Here is a 19,698-nt window from a genome sequence, read left to right as displayed (position 1 = left end):
TGTTTCTTCTTAAAATTTACTGTAAATGATACTTATGGTGACTGAATACCAAAAATTTAAAACTATCTTTGGGAAAAGTGGGGTTTTGTTTCTATTGTGTTGCAATCTATGTTCTTTGAATATTTGGTGACACAGACAACAATGGTTGAAGGTTATTGCTCAGGCCTTCTCCATTTTACAAATGAGTAAAATATAAAGACCGAAGAGGTTAAATGATTACTCATGTTATACAACTAGTCAGTTAGTGGCAGAGAGAGGTTTAAAACAGACTCCAACCTCTGTCCTTTATATACCTTGCTTTCCCTACCCAAGGAAGATGTTGTAATTCCAGTTGAGTTTGAGGGCAGAGGATTTGAATCAAACATGAATATTTATTGGTGGCTGCCATGTGTAAGGTCCTATGCTGTTTCCTGTTGCTGTGACTTTCAGAGTTTGGTGCACTCTAGTTCATGAATCTCAGAGATATTTAAACTGTTCTGGGTCTTGTCAAGTGGTGTACTCTTGTATGCCCTAAAAAGTTCTTGAATTTCAAATGTGGCTTTGAGACTTCGGTTGTCTTCTTTGTCAGGGGTGGGGTGGGAACCTTAGAGTCTGGGTTTACTGAAGATGGTTTCCTAAGTCATCAAGTGTGTATTAGCAGGAAAATGGAACTGAATCCAGTCTCTTGGGGAGGAGAGATTTGGCTTGAGGTACTATAAGCCGTGGTTTTAGTCAAAAAAAGAAAAAAACAAACCTCCAAACTCTTTTGTTAGGTCTTTCAAAAGAATAACAGCAATGCTCACTAGCATTTCTATAATTAACAAGCTGTCAACATTTCTATTATGACCACAGAAGTCTATTACAGACCACAGAATTGTGATAAATGTTTCTTTAGGTCTGAAATGTTAGCCTTCATCTTCTTTTCAGCCTAAGGGCAATTTTTGAAACCAATTTTGTTTCAATCATTTTGGATCAGTTGTGTGGTAATTTTGGAAGTGCAGATGCTCTAGGCCCACCTATTGAAATAAAGATTTTTAAATGGAAACACAGAGAGGAGTCTGCTTAAGCCCCAGTGGGGACCAGCTGCAAAGCTCTGGCAGGGAATTATATAGGCAGATAGTGGGAGTAGATTTAGAAAAAAATGAAGGGACAGAGAAATGTGTGCGTGTTTCCTTTAACAGTAGATTTTTTTTCCCCCTCAGCTCCTTCAAACTATGGAATTTTAATCCTTCCTTTTCTCTGTTTTGTATTTTATCTGTTATTACTTTCTCTGTTATTCCTAGGCTTTGGTGAAATTAATGTAAGAGAATTTGTCATTACAGCTATTAAAATTTGGGCTGAATTGATTTTTTTGAATTTTAATATTTAATTTTTACCCTTCATTTAATTAAATTTTCTTGCTACCTCCCTCATCTGCTTTTTTATCCTTATTTGTCCTTTTCATGGATTCTGAAAGTTGATATTTCCCAGTGATTGATAGTTCTCTATATTGTAATAATTTGTACTTATTTTCTCCCTTTTCTTTTCTGTTTCTTCTGACTCCCTGATTCTTTCTGTTTTTCATTCTCCGTTGCCAAATACCTCCTCACTAAACTAAACCTTGTTAAAATTATGAAGTAGACAAAGACAAAGTGCTCACTCCTGAAAGTAGGTGGGGGATGGGAATGGTTCTCAAAGAAGAGGGGTATAGTGTCACTATAATGATGTTTTAGGGCTGTGATGCTTCTCAAACTAAACTTCATAAAAGCAGATAAAATAACAGCAGAAAGGACTAGGTAATTTGAGTTTAAATTAACCACTAACCACATGATTTTAGGCCCCCGTTTCCTTATTGGATGTATTTAGCATATAGAGTAGTGTGAAGATGAAATGACTAACTATTCCTTGCATAGTGCCTGGCTCATAGTAAATTTTCAATAAGTGTTCCCCTCTTGTGGAAAGCCATCCACTTAACCTATTAGTTTGACCCTCTATATAAATAATCCCTCACTTTCCATTGTCTTTGGTCTCATAATCCTTTGTTCTGCTTAGTTACTTGAAACTTCCCAAACAATATGTTTTTTTAAGGTTGGCCTTCCCCATTCTGTGAATCACTCTTTTTATAATAAGTTGATCTAAAGAAGTCAATAGATCATTTACATGAAGTTCCCCCAATGGTCATTGTATTTGTTTACTGTGGCTGCCATAACAAATTACCAAAAACTGGGTGGCTTAAAACAACAGACATTTATTCTCTCACAGTTCTGAAGGCCACAAGGTGCTGTGCTCCCTCCAGAGGCTCTAGGGGAGAATTTGCTTCTCGCTTCTTCCAGTTTCTGGTGGCTAAGGGCATTTCCCAGTTTGTGGCAGCATCTCTCCAATCTCTGCCTCTTTCCCTCTCCTCCCTTCTTCTCTCCACCCTTCTCCACCCCCCTTCCCTTGCTCTTGTTCTCACTCTCTGTGAAGACTCCCTCTTATATTTTTATGCATGTAATTGCATTTAGGGCCATCTATATAATCCAGAATAAGTTCCTCCTCTCAAGATCCTTAACTTAATCATATCTTTTGCCATAGAAGGTGACATTCACAGATTCTAGGGGTTAGGAAGTGAATATATCTTTGTGCTACGCTCCATTTCAGCCTACCACACCCATTTATGTGACAAATGTACTAGTCTAAAATGTTTCTTGTAAGTAAATTAAAAGAATAGAACATTGTAAATTCTATTCTTCTTATAAGTTCTATTCTCCATCTACAAGAAGGAAAATAATCCTTTTGGCTTTGTTTTTATAAATTATAGGCTTTTCACCTCAACATTATGCAGTGTCAAGATTGGCAAGATCCCAAACATAGGAGAATTTTCATTAATTTCTTCATTTTCACATTGAGCTTTGCTTTTAAAGCTTCCCTTTGGACAGTAACTGAAATGAACAACTAAAGTAGTAGGTTTATCTCATGGGATAAGATAAAAGAGAAGATTTCATACCTCTCTGCAAGTGTTTAGTATAGAGTGAAAAAATTATAGTCTTATACTGAAGCACAATTCACAGATATTAGAAGAAATTTGCAGTTTATTTGTATATTTATTTCATTGAGTTGAAATAATAATTTGGAAGTTCTGCAGTATTTACTAGTCTATCAAAGGTTATCTTTCCTTTCCCTGCTCTTTTTTTGTTACATATGACTCTATTGTTTATAAATAAGACACTTAATATTTCCCCCATCAAGAGACACTGGTTTTCCCACCATGATACTACTTTCTCCATTCTTCTCCTAGTACAAATAGGATCAGACTTTTACAGTATCTTCACTTCCCCACTTTCCTCTTCCTCTGTTACCCCAATTTCAAAGTTTTCTGAAACGGTATAGTACCTTGAGTTTTCCTTGTAGTGTATCCCTTTTGTTTCAAGAATACTTATTTAAAAATTATGTCGCATAGTTCTAGACAGTCTGTTTTTATAATACACACACATATAGACACACACATTCCACTCCATTCTTCCTTCTGCTCTGGTTTACTTGTGTATATTTAGAATCTTTTCTCAGGTATTTTCCTCATCTGGCATGCTAGTTGTTTTTTTTCTTCTTTTTCTACTGGGAATACCTTTGTTTTGTTTTGTTTTTCCTTATAAAAGCAATGCATGCCCATTGCAATAAATATCCATATACTAAGGTTATATGAAGTCATAGGTGAAAGATTTTTGTAATGCCATTATTCCAGAGATAATCACTATTAGAGCTTGGTGCATATCCTTATAGACTTTTTTTCTACACACGCAGATACACATTTTTTTTTTCCTTTTGAGAGAAGTGTTGTCATATTATCCATACCTTTTTATAAACTTTTTTCATTATAACAATTTTTCTGATACTAAATACGTTATTATTTTGAATGGCTGCATTGTATTTCATATCATACATACCATAACTTATTTAACTAGTCCATATTGATGTTTATTTGAGTTGATTCCTGCTTTTCACCATTATGAACAGTTTAGCAAAAAATATCTTTATGCATTGTCCAGTTATTTCCCTTTAAATTCTTGGAAGTGAAATGAATGGGTTAAAGGGTTTACACATTAAAAAAATTGATTTGTATTTCCAAATTGTCATTCAAAAGGATTTTTACCAATTTTACGTCTTCCCATACTATACAAGAGTGTCATTTCCCCCACACCTTGACCATTATTCTTCTTTTAAATCTTTACCAGCTTGATAGGTGAAAAATAGTTTCTTATTTTTAAAAATAGGCATTTCTTTGATTACTAATAAGGTTATGCATTTATACACATTTGTTGGTCACTTACATTTCTTATTTTGAGAATTTGCCAATTATATCCATTGACTGGGATGTTTATTCTTTTTATTCATTTGTAATATCTCTTCAGTTTATTAAGGATACATTATTTCCTGTCATATATTGCAAATATTTCTTTCTAGTTTTTCACTTGCCTTTTAACTTTATGGGGTTTGCTCTGTAGGTTTATAATTTTTACATAGTCAGATCTATCAAATCTGTTTCTGTCTTGGGTGTAATACTAGTACAACTTTCCTTTCAAGTTATAGAAATAATTTGTATTTTCTTCTCCTCTTGCTAGATTAAATACATTTTTAAGCTTTTTAATCATCTGGATTTATTTTGCGGGTCTCATGTAAATTTGGAATCTAATAGGTATTTCCCCCGTCAAATCATTTGCTAATTCTCCTGCCATTATTTATTGATTGATGCATTCCCATGGATTTGAAATGCCACCTTTAGTGCATAAATTTCTATATGTAAAAGTACACAGTTATTGTTATGGACTTTCTATTCTCTTTTATTGATGTCTATTTCTATGTTTTCACTAGTTCAAATACATTTTAATATTTTATAGGGTAAATTATTCTTTAGCAGTTTTTAGGAAAATTCTTTGGCTGTTCTGTGAATATTTTCTTCCAGATGAATTTTAAGGTCAGTTTTTTCAAGTGTCTTTTTCACTACCTCAAAGAGTCCAGTGGGAATTTTCATGGAATTGTGTTGGTTTGCAAACTGTCCCCATACATAAAGTGCAGGGAGAGACTGAAGAAAGAAGCAGACCACCCCAGATTGCTAGGTGGCAGGTTTAACATGCAAGGGAACTTATGTACTTTGTCTTGGGAGGCCACGAGGTGAGTAGATCTCCATACCTGCCCTCCAAATCTTAAAAGTTTATACATATAGAGGCCTTAACTGGGTTCAGTCACATATTCAGTCCATATGGTCTCAACAACACCTTACTCTTTCAAAGCTACGTCCTTGAAAATGGTTCTATTGTGGGAATGGTCAGCAGAGCGTATATTCTAAGGACAGTGGAGGTGGTGAGGATCCTCAGATTGCCTGGGTCCAGGCTGTGGGTCAACTGGCGGTCATGTCCTCCCGATTATGTCCAACACTTCACTCTTCATGACTGGTTCTTACAATCTTACACAGCTCTCCTTCCACAATGTGCCCTAAGCAGTCAGTGAGGGGTTTCACTAGCATAGCAGTGGCTTGTTTGGCAGCTATTTAGCCATTCTGGTGGGACAACCCATTGCAAATTCCAGTAGATGAAACTTTTCCCAGGTGTGATGGGGCTTTGGTGTTCTCAGCGGCATAGCACATTGATCTATGGTGAGTCGGGGCAATGGCTGTTTCTTGCAACTTTTGTGTCTTTACGGTATTGGGTGTCTCAGCAGGGGTCCCTATTCTGACACACAGGGCAACAGGCCCTACTAGTTAACCATTGAAATGTATTAAAGCCTGGGACAATACTTTAGTCCATCCAGCTAAGGTGGTTTTACCTGTTAGTAATTTAATCTGCTGCTTTAATAGTTTATTTTTCCTTTCTACCAATCCTGCTTACAGATGATAGTGGGGATGGAACTTCCATTCAGTGTCATATTCTTTGGACCAGTCTTGCATATTATGACCTTTGAAATGTGACCCCCTAATCACTGTTTATTTGACATGGGAATCTGTACATGCTACTCAGCTTCTCTCATCCCCTAATGGTAGCGACCTGGTTTGCGTGGTGATAGCGGAAAGCTTGGGTTAGGTCAGATGTAACATCCACACAAACCAGACGGAGGGGGCCAATGTAATCAATTTTTCTTACTGGTTGGGAACTTTGGTGGATGGCCCCATACTCCTTTGGTAGTTGCCTCAGGCATTGTTTAGACACATAGGACATGCTGTTACTGCATTAACCAAATCACTGTATTTCAAGGGCAAGCCAGCATCCTAAGCAATAAGGCATTCCACTTGGGTACTATGGTGGACACTCGATGCACCCAATCTGTTGTATCTATTGAAGTGTCAGTAGTTAGGGCCTGTACCTGAGCTAGGGTATCAGCTCCTGATTGCTAGGGGTTGTCAGCACCTTATGAGCCGGGATGTGAAAGACAGTGAAGGTTGCCTCAGCCTCTTGCATGTGAATCCAGATGTCTTTCTACATATCCTGACCCCATGAGGGCTTGTTCATGATTATCCACCCCTCAGCTTCGCATTGTCCAAGCCATAGGGTTAATCTCTTTAGAACAGCCCAACTGTCAGTGCAAAGGGTTAACAGCCAGGGTTCATGGGTGATCACCAGCCAAACCACTGAGTTCAGCTCACTGGCTGATGTGGTTTGTTCCTGCTTCCAGACATCTGTATACCAGACATCAGCAGGAATTTCCCCCACTTACTGTCTATAGACCACAGGGGCCACCACAGGAATAAGGGTGAAGGCGTTTGGAGGATCTACATACTCTACAGGTCTGAGTACCACCCACATTTCTAGAGACAATGGGCCAGCAGACAGGGTGCAGCTCCTCTGCTGCAAATAGGCATGCCACTTAGACAAAAATGGGAGTTTGAGCCATGGCAGAGGTGGGTCAAAGGAATTCTCCATCCACCCCTTGATAGGAAGGGAAGTTCTTAGCTATTTCTTCATGAGAGGTTCTACCTGGAGGAGTGCTGTGTATACTGGCAGGAGCTGTTACTCTCGAGGGGTATTTTGGGTTTCTGCCTCTTTCTGGAGCTGGGACCAAAATCCTAGGGGTATTTTCTTCTTCTGTTGTCTCTGCCACAGTGCCCAACCCATACCTTCTGGAGTCAAAGACACATATAACTCAAATGGCAGCCCTGTGTCAAACTCTAATCTGCTTCACTAGTATTTTTGCCTTTTCTGGTCCCTAGTCCACATGCAGCGTTTCTACACTAGGCAGTATAAGGGAAGGAGGCACTGTGCCAGGTGGAGAATAAAAGTCCTTCAAAACACCAAAATCCCTATCAAATTTGCACCTCTTTTATGTTTTTTAGGGGTTGGATAAACTTGCAATTTATCAATTGCAGCTTCTGGGACAACATGCGTCTTATCCGACCAAAAAACTTTATGGGAGTGCCTGGGCCTTGAATTTTCTGTGGGTTCGCCACTCATTCTCTCCCTTGCAGATGTTCTAGCAAAGTCTGCAGTGTCCCATAGCAGAAGCAAGTCTTCACATGTTTACATTATATCATCAATGTAATGGGCCCATTTTACTGATATGGAAGAGAACAGGGACAGTTCTTGGGCTACTATCTACTACATATCGTAGTGTTGTGCATGTTACCTTGGGGAAGCACTTGAAAGGTCCATATTGCCCCTCCCATATTTGCCCCTGCAGATTGATCTTAGTTTTCAGAAACCTGTACTTGTCAGAATGTTCTCCATAAATCCCCTTGAAGCTGAAGCACTTTTGCAGAAACACTTATATTAATAACAAATATTTATGCAAAATAACCTAAAGGAAGTTTAGTAATACTTCTTATTTGAAAATACTTCCCATGTAATTTAACATGTCAAATAAGCTTAATTAGTTAAATATCTCTTTTTTATAAAGAGAGAGAACACATATTTTGAGATGTTCCATGGTCCTCTGTAAAAAATTAGTTCAAGGGCAACAAGATTTCATTTAGAATTTTATTTTTGGGAAGTTTGTCAAAAATATCAAAAGTCTTAAATGACTTGATTAAATAGGATTAAATAGATCACTGTGAAACATTACTTATCCATTTTACATAAGTGACAAAGATTTCAAAGGCAAATACAGTAAGTTACATAGTTGTAAAAACAACTTAGCTCTTTTAATAGAGAAGACTCAGTCTTCTTAAGTAATCAAAGACCAGATAAAGACAACATGAAACACAGGAAGTTATTTTGATAAAACACAGAATCTTTGTTTTCTAAGCAGATGACTTAAGAAAGGTAAAGAAAAGTCTTTCACAATCCCATCAACAACAAGTAGTCCAAGAAAACTTTGCTTTTAAAAGATGAAAGAAAATTAAGTTTCAGTTTTACATAAGTACACTATTGATATTAAAGATTATTTTTCTTTAAGCCAGTTAAATACAGCTCTTTTACAAATTAATTTTGGCAATACCCTCTGGAGGTAGAAAAATGTCTCATATTCATAATCATACAGGCACAAACAGAGACCCCATAGCTTTCATTCCAAAAGTTTAGCCATGAATCGGGTACAGCAACAAGCTCACTAGTTTATAAAAAGAGTTCACTCTAAATGTGTCTCTGGAAGACAGAATAAGTTAAGGTTACCCCCTCACATGGCTAAAATGTTTTACTAATATTTGTGGAGAAGACTTTTAAGATTTGTATTTGTCCTTCACAGTAATTTTATGGAGGGTTTGGACTAGATTTTGGGCAAGGGAAAAAAATATATATAGAAGCTCCCTTGCCCAAAATCTAGTCCAAACCCTCCATAAAATTACTGTATATATATATATATATATATACATATACATATACACACACACACATATATATATATGTGTATATATATATATACATATATATATATGTATATATATATATATATATATATATTTAGTTTCAGGTGTACAAAACAATGTAATAGTAAGACATTTACACCCCTCACAAAGTGATAATCCCCAATCTATTACCCCTCTGACATGGTATATAGCTGTTACAATTCCATTGACTCTATTCCTTACGCTGTACTCCACATCCTTTGACCATATATAGCAGTCTGTATTTTTAAAAACCTCTTTCACCCCCCTCCTTTTTCCCCTTCAGTCTCAGGCAATCATGGGCAGTGTTTTACCTAGTTATCTGCTGGGGTGTTTATATTTCAGACATGATAAGATTTACTATTTCAAGGGCAGAGAAAGAATGAAAGTTTTCTCGTTAGGAGTTTTAGGGTGTATTTCTCTATTATCAGAAGTCTAAGGCTATTTAAAATTTTCTTTAGTGTTTGGGATGTATTGGATGGCATGGGGCACTTGGTCTGTTTCATTGTCAATCACCGCATCCTTCCTTTTGCTCTCCGCACTTTCTCAGGGATTCTACCTCTTAGCATCCTAGTCAGGCTTTGTCACAAGCACTCAGACTTTAATCCTTGGCAGTTTGTAACCTCCTAGCTTTGCGAAACACCACACTAAAGTATTCAACTTATTATTCTGCTCTTCCACCTTGTCTGCCAGCCCTGAAGCTAGCAGAGTAGTGGACAATTGCACATCCTTCTTTAACTTCAGCTCTTGTTCCAACTTTGTAACTTGAGCTTCAACCTTTAGTTGGACATATTTTCCCCCCTTCTTTGATATAGATGCATTCAGTTTCTCAAATGCATTTCAGCAGCTGGCATTTTGGGGGCATCCTCATACTCATGTGGCAGGCCACAAACATCTGGCATACATGCCACCCCTCCTCACATAGAGGTCAATGGCCAACTAGGGATTTCTCCCATTGTCTCTTTCTCAAGACCCATTTATTTAGTCCCCTGGTTAGCTTGGGCATTGTCAGTTTGCAAACTGGCCCCTGTACACAGATAGCAAGGAGAGACCTAAAAAGTGGTAGGCTACCCAAAATTGGTAGGTGGCAGGTTTAATCAGCAAGGAAACTTAATTATGAGGCTTGCCTTGGGAGGCCACAAGGTGAGTAGATCTCCACACCCATCTACCAAATCTTAAAAGTTTATACATATAGAGGCCTTTAACTGGGTTCAGTCACATATTCAGTCCAAGTGGCCTCATAACAACTTTCAAGGCTACATCCTTGAAAATGGCTCCCACCGTGGGAATGGTAGGCAGAACACATATTTTAAGGACAGGGGAGGAAGTGAGGAGCCTTCAATTACCTGGATCCAGCTTGTAGGTCAACTGGCGGTCACGTCCTCTTGATGACCCACTCCAATAAATTGCATTACATAAATAGTTAATTTGAGATAAATCCATCTTTACAACATTGGATGTTCCCATTCAGGTACATGGAATGTCTCTCATTTATTTAAATGTTCTTTTATGTCCTTTAGTAAAATTTTATAGTTTTTTCACATAGGAAAAGCTGACAGGATAACTGAAAAAGTATCATGGTTTGAGGTTATTATTGTAAAGATCTTAAGTCCTATACAACTCCATAGATTTTGAAGGCATCGTTGTACAATAATTAACATTTACTATTGTTTAAAATGAATGAGGAATTTTTTTCCATTGAGTCCCCCTGAGTTGGTAGATAAAGATAATTGGAAAGGGAAGAGGAGCAGAAAATGAGGTTAGAGCTTGAAGAGTTATCTAGAATAGGGCCATGATAATGATTCTCCTATCCCCCCCCACTCCTGTGAATGCACCCAGACTGCAGCCTAAGAAATAGGCTTTAATGAAATTGGGTGATAAGCCTGGAAAGGTATAGGTCTCTCAAAGTGGAGTGTTTGTGCTTACTCTGGGCTGAGAAATTATGCTAGTGCATTCAACAATTAGTAATGAGCCTGAAGGGTTTAATGATATAGTGAAGAAGATATATGATTCTTCTGTATGTAGGGGGGAAAGGTGCAATTAGAAACTCCAGGGAAAATAAAATCTGTACAAGATATCATGGATCAAATATAAAACAAACTAAATAAAGCATGGCATGATTGTAATCAATCGGAGACAAAACAAAGAAAATTTAATTGACTTTGATGCTTGGAAATTTGATGCAAGTAAATTTTCAAATGGCATATATAGTGACAGAAAATTTCATCATCTCTACTTTCCTGCATTTATAGGTGCAGGTAATATAAACCCAACTTAGACTATCTTGAACAAAAATGGAATCTATTGACTTACAGAACTGAAAGTGCAGGGGTAGTTGACACTATATCTTGCTTCTGCTTCCATCTATGTTGCTTTCATTATATAGGACAGGTTTTCCCATATGATTGAGAAAGATAATTATCAGCTGCTCCAGCTTTAGGAGGTTTTTGGAGTTCACCAGTTCAGAGAGACATTTTTCCTCTACCATTCTACACATACAGTTTAAGGAGAGACCAGCCCTAGAGATGGAGTGCTGTGTTTGTCCAGGCCATGCCTGGCCAGGTCACGTGTCCATCCCTGAGATGAGAGAGCCCTGTGGGAGCTAGATACTAGTATTACTGAATCCTGTTAAGAAAGATGAGTTCTGCTGTCTGAGAGGGGACTCTTGAACATCCTGAGCTTTTATGTCTCTCTAACTGATCTAATCTTTCTTTTGAGCTTCTACTTTGCTAGATACCAGGAGCAGTGGGGTAGGAGGGGGACAAGTTTAAATTTCTGAGAGATATCTTAGTTACTGCCAGTTTAAAAGTTTCTTTCAGATAATTCAGTCTTTTTCAGATAAATACTAAATCTTTTAGATTTCCTCTGCCTCTCTAAATGTCATTTTTATGGAGATGGGGCAAATATGACTTCATGGTGGAGTAGATGGGGCTTTCGAGCCATTTGGTGTTCTTTAGATCCTTTCTGGTCTCTGCTGTGGAGTGGATGGTTTTATAGTATGGATTTCCCCCCATATAGCCTTTCAGAGTGTTGTACAGAAACCCATTGCTAGAATCTGGGCTTCTAGGTATTTACTTTCTGGTGTGAAACACCATACACTTTGTCCTCTTCCCATACCTCTATAAGTGGTCTCTTTACTAAAGTTTTCTCACTTAAATCTGCTGGGGGTGATTTTGCTTCCTGCTGGGACCCTGACTGATACAGAGTTGCTGACTGACTTTGAAATAAGGTCACTGAGGTCATTGATTTAATATCCCCAAACTTTCATCCCAATCACATATGTACATCTCTATTATAGTATTCATAACCATCAATATCTGTCTCCATAGTCAAATGGAGCGGTTTTTGAGAGCAAGGACTTTCTTTATAACCCCAGTGTTTAACATACTGTGTAAGTACTACGCAAGTGCCACAAACTTCAGAGAAAGTGTCACAGATTTCAGAGAAAAGGAATATCTATAATATTTGGGATAGGCTTTCTGAGGAAGTTGGAATATGAACTCTGAAGAATGGATAGCTCTTGATTGGGTCAAGAAGAAGAAACTTTCTAGTAGAGAGGAACACTGAACACAAAGCCACCAAGGCTGAAATAAGCATAGTGTCTTCATGGGTCAATGAGGGAACTTGCCTGTTTAAAATGAGAGATTTTATTAGGAAATAAAGTTGAAGTCAAATTATAGGAGATCTTAAAATAGAGCAGAGGCATTCTAATTTGAAGCAGAGGAAAATATAATCATTAATTTCTTTTGAATTAGATGAGTACCATGGTGAAATAGATGTAAGAAAAATTAGTATTGCTAAAGGATGGAATAGGAAGAATATAAGATAGGTCAAAGTGAGGAGTTGTTCCCGATCTGTTACAGTAATCCAGATGTGAAATGATGTAACCATTTTTTGAGCACTTCTCATTCATTTATTTATTCATTAACTGAAGTACCTGTTGAATTTCTGTCACATGTCAGGCTTTGTGCTGGGGATATAATGGTTATTAAAAAAGGAATAAAATTAAAGAGTTATGTGGCATGAAGTATATAATAATGGGAAATAAATTAAAATTTAAAATCCCACTTAATAGGATTTTAGAAGTAAGTAGACATATTTGAGAGAAGAAGATTTGCACCAAAAACAGAATCAAATACACATGAACAGTAAAATAATGGATGGGTCAGATTACCATTAAATGATGTATACAAGAGCTACAAAAAAAAAAGCTGGGTATTTTGCATTAGCCTAATATGATTTGCACACACTTAGAAGGAAACCCACTAGCATTAGGATTGTTGTCAAGAAAGGACAGCCGAGTTATTAAACAACAACCCTTGTTTCATGGCCTTAGTAATTCTAGGAGATGATGCAGGCATAAACCTAATTTGGCCAGGAAAGTCAGCAGCACTAATTTCAACACAGGGAATCAAAATGAAGAAACAGAAAAGGAGTTTTTGTTTTAATATGAAATTGTAAATTTAATAATGCATATTTGAAAATCCTGGCATACTTTAAGCCTGTTGTTTTTCCCATTGACCTGATTGCTATTCATGTAAATAAATTTGTACTAGCAGATTCACAGTGCTTTGCTGCCTCTTCTATGACTGTTTTTCATATAAGGGCTGTTCTTAAAATGAAGTGGCATTTGTTACTTTGGAATTGCTTATGAATTGAATTGGGATTATAGCCATTATGACAAACTACTGCTATAACCTATTTAATATGGCTGCCAAGGTGTTTGTGAATGTTGGGGAGAGGTGGACTGGGGTTGGGTCTGTTCTCATGGAATATAGTGGATAAGACAGATATTGATATATTAATTATACAATTAATGTAGAATTATAGTCGTGTTAAAGGCTATAAAGAATAAATACATGAAATTTGAGAGTTTATAATGGGTATTGCTGAGGCTGTGATACTTGAGTTGATATTTAAAGAATTAGTAGGAGGGGGCGGACCCGGTGGCTCAGGCAGTTAGAGCTCCATGCTTCTAACTCCGAAGGCTGCCAGTTTGATTACCATATGGGCCAGTGGGCTGTCAACCACAAGGTTGTCAGTTCAATTCCTCGAGTCCCACAAGGGATGGTGGGCAGTGCTCCCTGCAACTAACATTGAACACGGCACTTTGAGCTGAGCTGCCGCTGAGCTCCTGAATGGCTCAGTTGGTTTGGAGCGCGTCCTCTCAACCACAAGGTTGCGGGTTCGAACCCCCGCCCCCTGCAACTAGCAATGGCAACTGGATCTGGAGCTGCACCCTCCACAACTAAGACTGAAAGGACAACAACTTGAAGCTGAATGGTGCCCTCCACAACTAAGATTGAAAGGACAACAACTTGACTTGGAAAAAAGTCCTGGAAGTACACACTGTTCCCCAATGAAGTCCTGTTCCCCTTTCCCAATAAAATCTTAAAAAATAAACAACAAAAAAACCCACTAAGGTTTTAAAAATAAGGTAACAAGAGAACAAAGACAGATATTTCATAATGGTAAAGGGGACTATACAACAAGAAGACATAACAGTCATCAATATTTATGCCACCAATCAGGGAGCACCGAAATATACCAAGCAACTACTAACAGAACTAAAGGGAGAAATTGACCAAAACACAATTATACTAGGGGAGCAAATATATCATTGACAGCTATGGATAGATCATCCAACCAGAAAATAAATAATGAAATAGCAGCCCTAAATGACACAGTAGATGAAGTGGACATAATTGACATTGATAGAGCATTTCATCCTAAAAAAAAAAAAAAAAGAAGAATGAATAGGAGGTTATTAAATGAAGAAGGATAAAGCATTAAATTCAGATTGATGGCAAAGCATGTAAATGTAAATATTTGGATAATTTTGAAACAATTGGATAGAACTGGAAATACAGATTTGGGAATTTTAAGCACAGAATTAAGAACTGAAGCCATTATTGATGAATAATCCAAAGAAGAGTACAAAGATGGGTAGAGTTAAAGAAAAAGCTTTGATAAGAGCCCATAGTTGGGTAGCAATGGTGAGAGGGAAAGAAGTAGGAGCCAAAATCAGAGAGGCAGGTAGGAGAGATGGGAGAACTAGAAGAGAGTGGTGTCTTGGAAGGCAGGATTACAGAGAATTTTAATGGAACCAAATATGGAAAAGAGAGAGAGAGAAAAGAAGGGGGAATAAAGCTTAGAAAAGACCATTAGATTTGGAGCAAGAATTTTTGTTGATTATCTGAGAAAGCAGTTAAATGTAATAGGGATAGCAGTTGAGTTGAAAAAGTCAATGAGGAAAGGAGTGAAAAGGAATTGTAGGTAGGAGATGTGGTTTCTGTTGGATACTTTTAACAATAATTGAAAAGGAATACAGTACCATTAGAATGGACAGCAGGTTTAAATAATTTCTTCAGATTCTGATTTGTCTGTATGGAGCAGGAGGAGAAGGTGCTAATAGTAGGTAAAGAGAGATTTTTACGGGCGTACTTTTCTAGAAAATGATTTATTAGGATAAATGTTTAACTGAGTTCAGGTTCTGTAATTTTCAAACGGAGCACTATATTTCATTGGGAGGATTTAGAAGGAAGAATAAAATTTATTGTTTAAAACTCTCCAGTAGATGGAACATCATCTTTATTGCTTTTCCAGAAGGAATTTTGGAATGGGATAGGTGGTAGTGATTTTGGTAGACTTCAGGTGTATTTTTGTGAGAGTAATTAGTATATGCAAAGATGTGAATTTAAATGCAAATAAATTGAATTTCATACGTTGATGTTTCCAGGTTTCCACAAATTTGCGTAAGAAAACATACTGTTAAATTGAAATGAACCAACTCTTATGACCTATCAAATTTTCTTGACAGACATAGCAATGTAATGCCAGCAAGACTAAATGATAAGCCTTCATATTCATTCTCTCATGCTTTCCTTAAAAGGGTAATATATTATAATCAAGTATAAGAATAAAGCTGCTAAATCTCTTATGTCATCAAACTTTACATTAGCTTTTGCTAACTAATGAGCAACATTATATTACATTATAATAAAATTGGTTATGCATATATGATCTGAGATACTTAAGCAAGAAAAAATTTCTGAAAGTTTCTTTTTCATTTTAATAATCTGTGAAACAATTTAGGTTGTGGTAAATTGAAGCAATTATTTAGATCGTTTAGTATGAAAAACATTTCACCAGAAATATACCAATAATTAAGGCAATTTTTTAAAATTATTTTTTCTCCACTTTTTAAATTTAAAAAAAAAATCTTTTTTTTTATTGGGGAACAGTGTGTTTCTCCAGGGCCCACCAGCTCCAAGTAGCTGTCCTTCAATCTAATTGTGGAGGGTGCAACTCAGCTCCAAGTCCACTGGCCGTTTTCAATTTCGGTTGCAGGGAGCACAGCCCACCATCACAAGCGGGAATTGAGCCTCCAACCTTATTGTTGAGCGCTCCAGCTTTAACCGGCTGAGCCTTCTGGCCGCCTCTCCCCTCTTTATTTCACTTTGTTTAATCAAAGTCTAAGAACATAGATTAAAGACAGTATTTTTGGAGAAAATGTTAACGTGCATTTTATTTGAAACTCTCAAAATGTTTGTTGAATGAAAATGTATTTCAAATCTTACAGCTTTTCATGAAGTTTTGGAAAATGCTGAATGCAAAACTGAATTTTGGTGATTGATTCTAGCTGTTTACTGTTCTACTAAAATTAATATCAATTTTATTCCTGTTCCCAAAATTATCTTTTAAACTGTTATGTTACAAGAAGAATGAGTATTCTTTAAAAAACAGTTGTCTTCGAGAAAACGGGAAGTCCCTCACAAGTTCCCCACGCCTCCTTTTAGGGCTCCCTCTCCGACTCCAGTGTCCACTTGGGGGTCTTTAAGGTGGTGGCCGCTTGGCCCCGGAAGGAAGGAGTGATTGCCTCAGCCCTGGTCTCGCGGGGACTGGGATCTCGCTCTTCTGCGCGATCTGCCGCTCCACCGTCGGCTTCGCGGACAGGGCGTGGCTGGGCCGGCCCAGTTCGTTCACGTGGGGCTGGGGCACCTTGGGAGTGGGGATCTGTTTTCGCGTCTCCGGAGCTCGACCCTGAGAGGAATCTGGGACCCGGGGACGGAAGGGAGTTTACATTCAGGTCCCACTATGGCCGTTGAGGTGGATGGGAAAGGGACCTGTATGTGGCGGTTATTCACTGGGCAGGCGGCTCTGCGGGGGCCGCGGCGCTGGCGAGCCCTGTACTCGGAGTACGACCGGAGGTCGTATTCTGGGGGCTTCCGGGCCCGTGGCCTCGATCTCAGCCACAGTGCCTCGCCGAGCAGTGGGCGTCGCCGCGTGCTTGGAGTGTTGGGTGGACTCGGGTTGGGGGAAGCGAGTAGGCTCTGAGAGTGTTAGCCCTACAGCGAACCTCCTGCTTCAAAACGCGCGGGAAGATCCTTCCTCGGACCTGTGGTTAACCAGTGACACGAAGCTCGCCTCGGGCGCATTTTGTAAAGCGACTTGGCCGTCCTTTAAGTGAAAACCTCCACTTTTGGATTCTTGGTGGGAAATTCGGAAGTGTAAAATCGCACTGTACCTTTAGGTTTTACCTCGCCGTTGGTGAAGGACTTTCTGTGGGAATCTTGCTACTCGTAGTAGTACACACGCCCAGAAAGGACATATTCAGAGAGATTTATTTTAAAGGGTGTATGTTTTTGAGAAATCTGGATGTCTGTGGACTCCAGAATGTTTAATGACTTATTATAATATTACATATAAACATTAGGATGCCTCCCCCAGAAATTTGTCACGTTCAACAAGTATTTATTAAAGTGCCTACTGGGTCAATGCCCAGTACTAGGCTGAAGGGGGTCTCTTCCTTCAAATCAGTGTGGTTCTCTGCTCACATTTTCCTGTAATAATGCTACATTAACAAGGTTGTTAGTGAATATATATTTTTTTGCATACGACCTCAGAAAATCCCTACTTTAAAATGTTTTTTCTTTTTTTAACGTAGTATCCAAGATGAATGACAGCCTATTTGTCAGTTTGGACAGACTTTTGCTAGAATTTGGTACGTATAAAATGAAAATAAAGAAATAGGTAACTGTTTGTATTATCGTTTGATATTTTCATAATGAAGGGAAGCCACAAAAAATTATTTATTTTAGTTTTCCAGTATGAGCAAGATATACGTACTAAAGAAGATATGATTCAACGAATTAATAGTAAGTATTTTTGCATGATGAAGACATTTTAGTTTTTAATTCTATATGGCATATAAGGTAATATGCAGTTGCCTGTTTAGGTAACTTATAGTTGACATTATAACTTTTGTGCCAGTTTTCTTTAGTGATTAATAATGAGCTATTTACCCTAACTACAGTTTTTTAACAATAAAATTCTATATTCAGCATTTAATTTGTGTTGAAGAATTTTGCTATAAGCTGAAATGACAATTAAGTGAAGGTGAAAATATATTTTTCTCAAATAACACAAGTTATTTCAAACATTTGAGTGAATTTATCTTTTTTAGAAATCACCACAAGTCAGGGGACAGGATTGGTGGATGCCATATTTTCAGGAATAATAATACTGAAAAATAATGTTATGAGTGAAATGGCAAAGCAAATTGCATAAAGGTAGTATTTTAAGATTCTACATAAAAGGTATCAAAAGAAAATTGAACTGTTAATTTCTTAGTAGTTTTTAAAAGGTAGAATTTGGTTATCTTTTCTGCAACAAAAAATAATAGAATATTGATTTGTTTTAATCTTTTTAAAAAACTATATTTGTATCTTGTAACAAATGAGTGAGTTGAAGGTGCATTTAATAATTAATTGACATGAATTGAATAGAAATTTCACATTTGTCAAAAACAAATCTCTTGTTAATATCATATGTTAGTAAATATTTACGTGAACTCATAGCATCATGAGATGCCGTTGATCTTAGATATCACTTAATCTAGCCCTCTTACGTTAAAGGAGACATTTATTTCTCTTTAAACCCAAACCCAAATCCTTGGCTTCTGGGTCTAGGAGCAAGTCTTGTCCTGGTTCTGTGCTTTTTAGTATAGGGCCCTTTCCATCGCCTCATTTCCACTCCGAGACTCCATTCTCAGACTCTCTTCTTTGTAGGTAAGTTGCTGTACCTCTTTTTCCTACTGTATTTGTTTAATTTATGATTTCCATCTTAAGAAAATAAATATTTCCTCTTTCCAGAAAGCTTTGAAGATATTAAACAAAACAAAGCAACTATTAGTAAGATACATGAAACTATAAATACAACAGATGAGGAAATTGGTCATTACTGTAAACATAGTAAGGAGATCAAAGACAACTGCAGTAAGTGAGTATTTGAAAGAAAAGAACTTTCAATAATTGTCACAATTCTTTTATTCAAGATTTCTGAGTTTATAGTTGAAGATACTGCTGTTTTAAAGTAATATTTTATATTAGCACAAGGATGAATTAAATAAGTCTTAAATTGCCTGTTACATGCTACTATAAAAAGGGATCACAGGAGATTCAAAAGAAAAATAGGAATGCTATAAGATCTCTCTAATTCAGATCCAATTAGTATAAATACAGACTTTTGACTAATCTAGGCTCAGTATGTAAAATTCCTATTACATAAATAAATTTGAAGTAACTTCCAGTTTTGAATTTTCAGGATCTTATTTTGTCTAGTGGAATCTAGCCTAAAATTAGTAGCTTTTGAAAATAAAAGTATTCAATATGTTGAGAATTCTTTCAACATGGCTTCAGGTTGTGGATTCTAGTAGTTAAATCCATAATAAAGCATACATTTTTAAACAAAGACTTACTAGTGGAACTTTATTGTATATTACAAATACTTACAAAAATTAAACATATTAGTTTTCTGTATTTAATTTTATATAGACCATTGTCTTGTATTAAGTACTATACTTTAGAACTATATTTGTTTTAAAATATTTTGTTCAAAATTTGTTTTTTTTTAAAGAAAGGGTTTTTTTTTATATATTTTTTTGCATTTTTTCT

At 37.0% G+C, this 19,698-nt stretch overlaps 1 protein-coding gene across 1 annotated transcript in view; it reads left to right on the top strand.

Moving 5' to 3' along the window:
* Window positions 1-17,698: 17,698 nt before the first annotated feature.
* LOC308497897 (protein SIX6OS1) overlaps window positions 17,699-19,698 on the top strand; it is a gene marked incomplete at both ends in the record, with an annotated part of 53,594 nt that continues 51,594 nt past the window's right edge. Inside the window, 3 exons of the mRNA XM_081048976.1 lie at window positions 17,699-17,747; window positions 17,845-17,901; window positions 18,898-19,024. Of these exons, the coding sequence (XP_080905102.1) occupies window positions 17,699-17,747; window positions 17,845-17,901; window positions 18,898-19,024 (233 nt within the window). The remainder of the gene's footprint in view (window positions 17,748-17,844; window positions 17,902-18,897; window positions 19,025-19,698) is intronic.

This window comes from Rhinolophus hipposideros (assembly GCF_964194185.1).
Source record: "Rhinolophus hipposideros genome assembly, chromosome: 5".
Lineage (NCBI taxonomy): Eukaryota > Metazoa > Chordata > Mammalia > Chiroptera > Rhinolophidae > Rhinolophus > Rhinolophus hipposideros.
The sequence above is the reverse complement of the archived record's forward strand: the minus strand, read 5'-3'. Positions and strand labels throughout refer to the sequence as shown.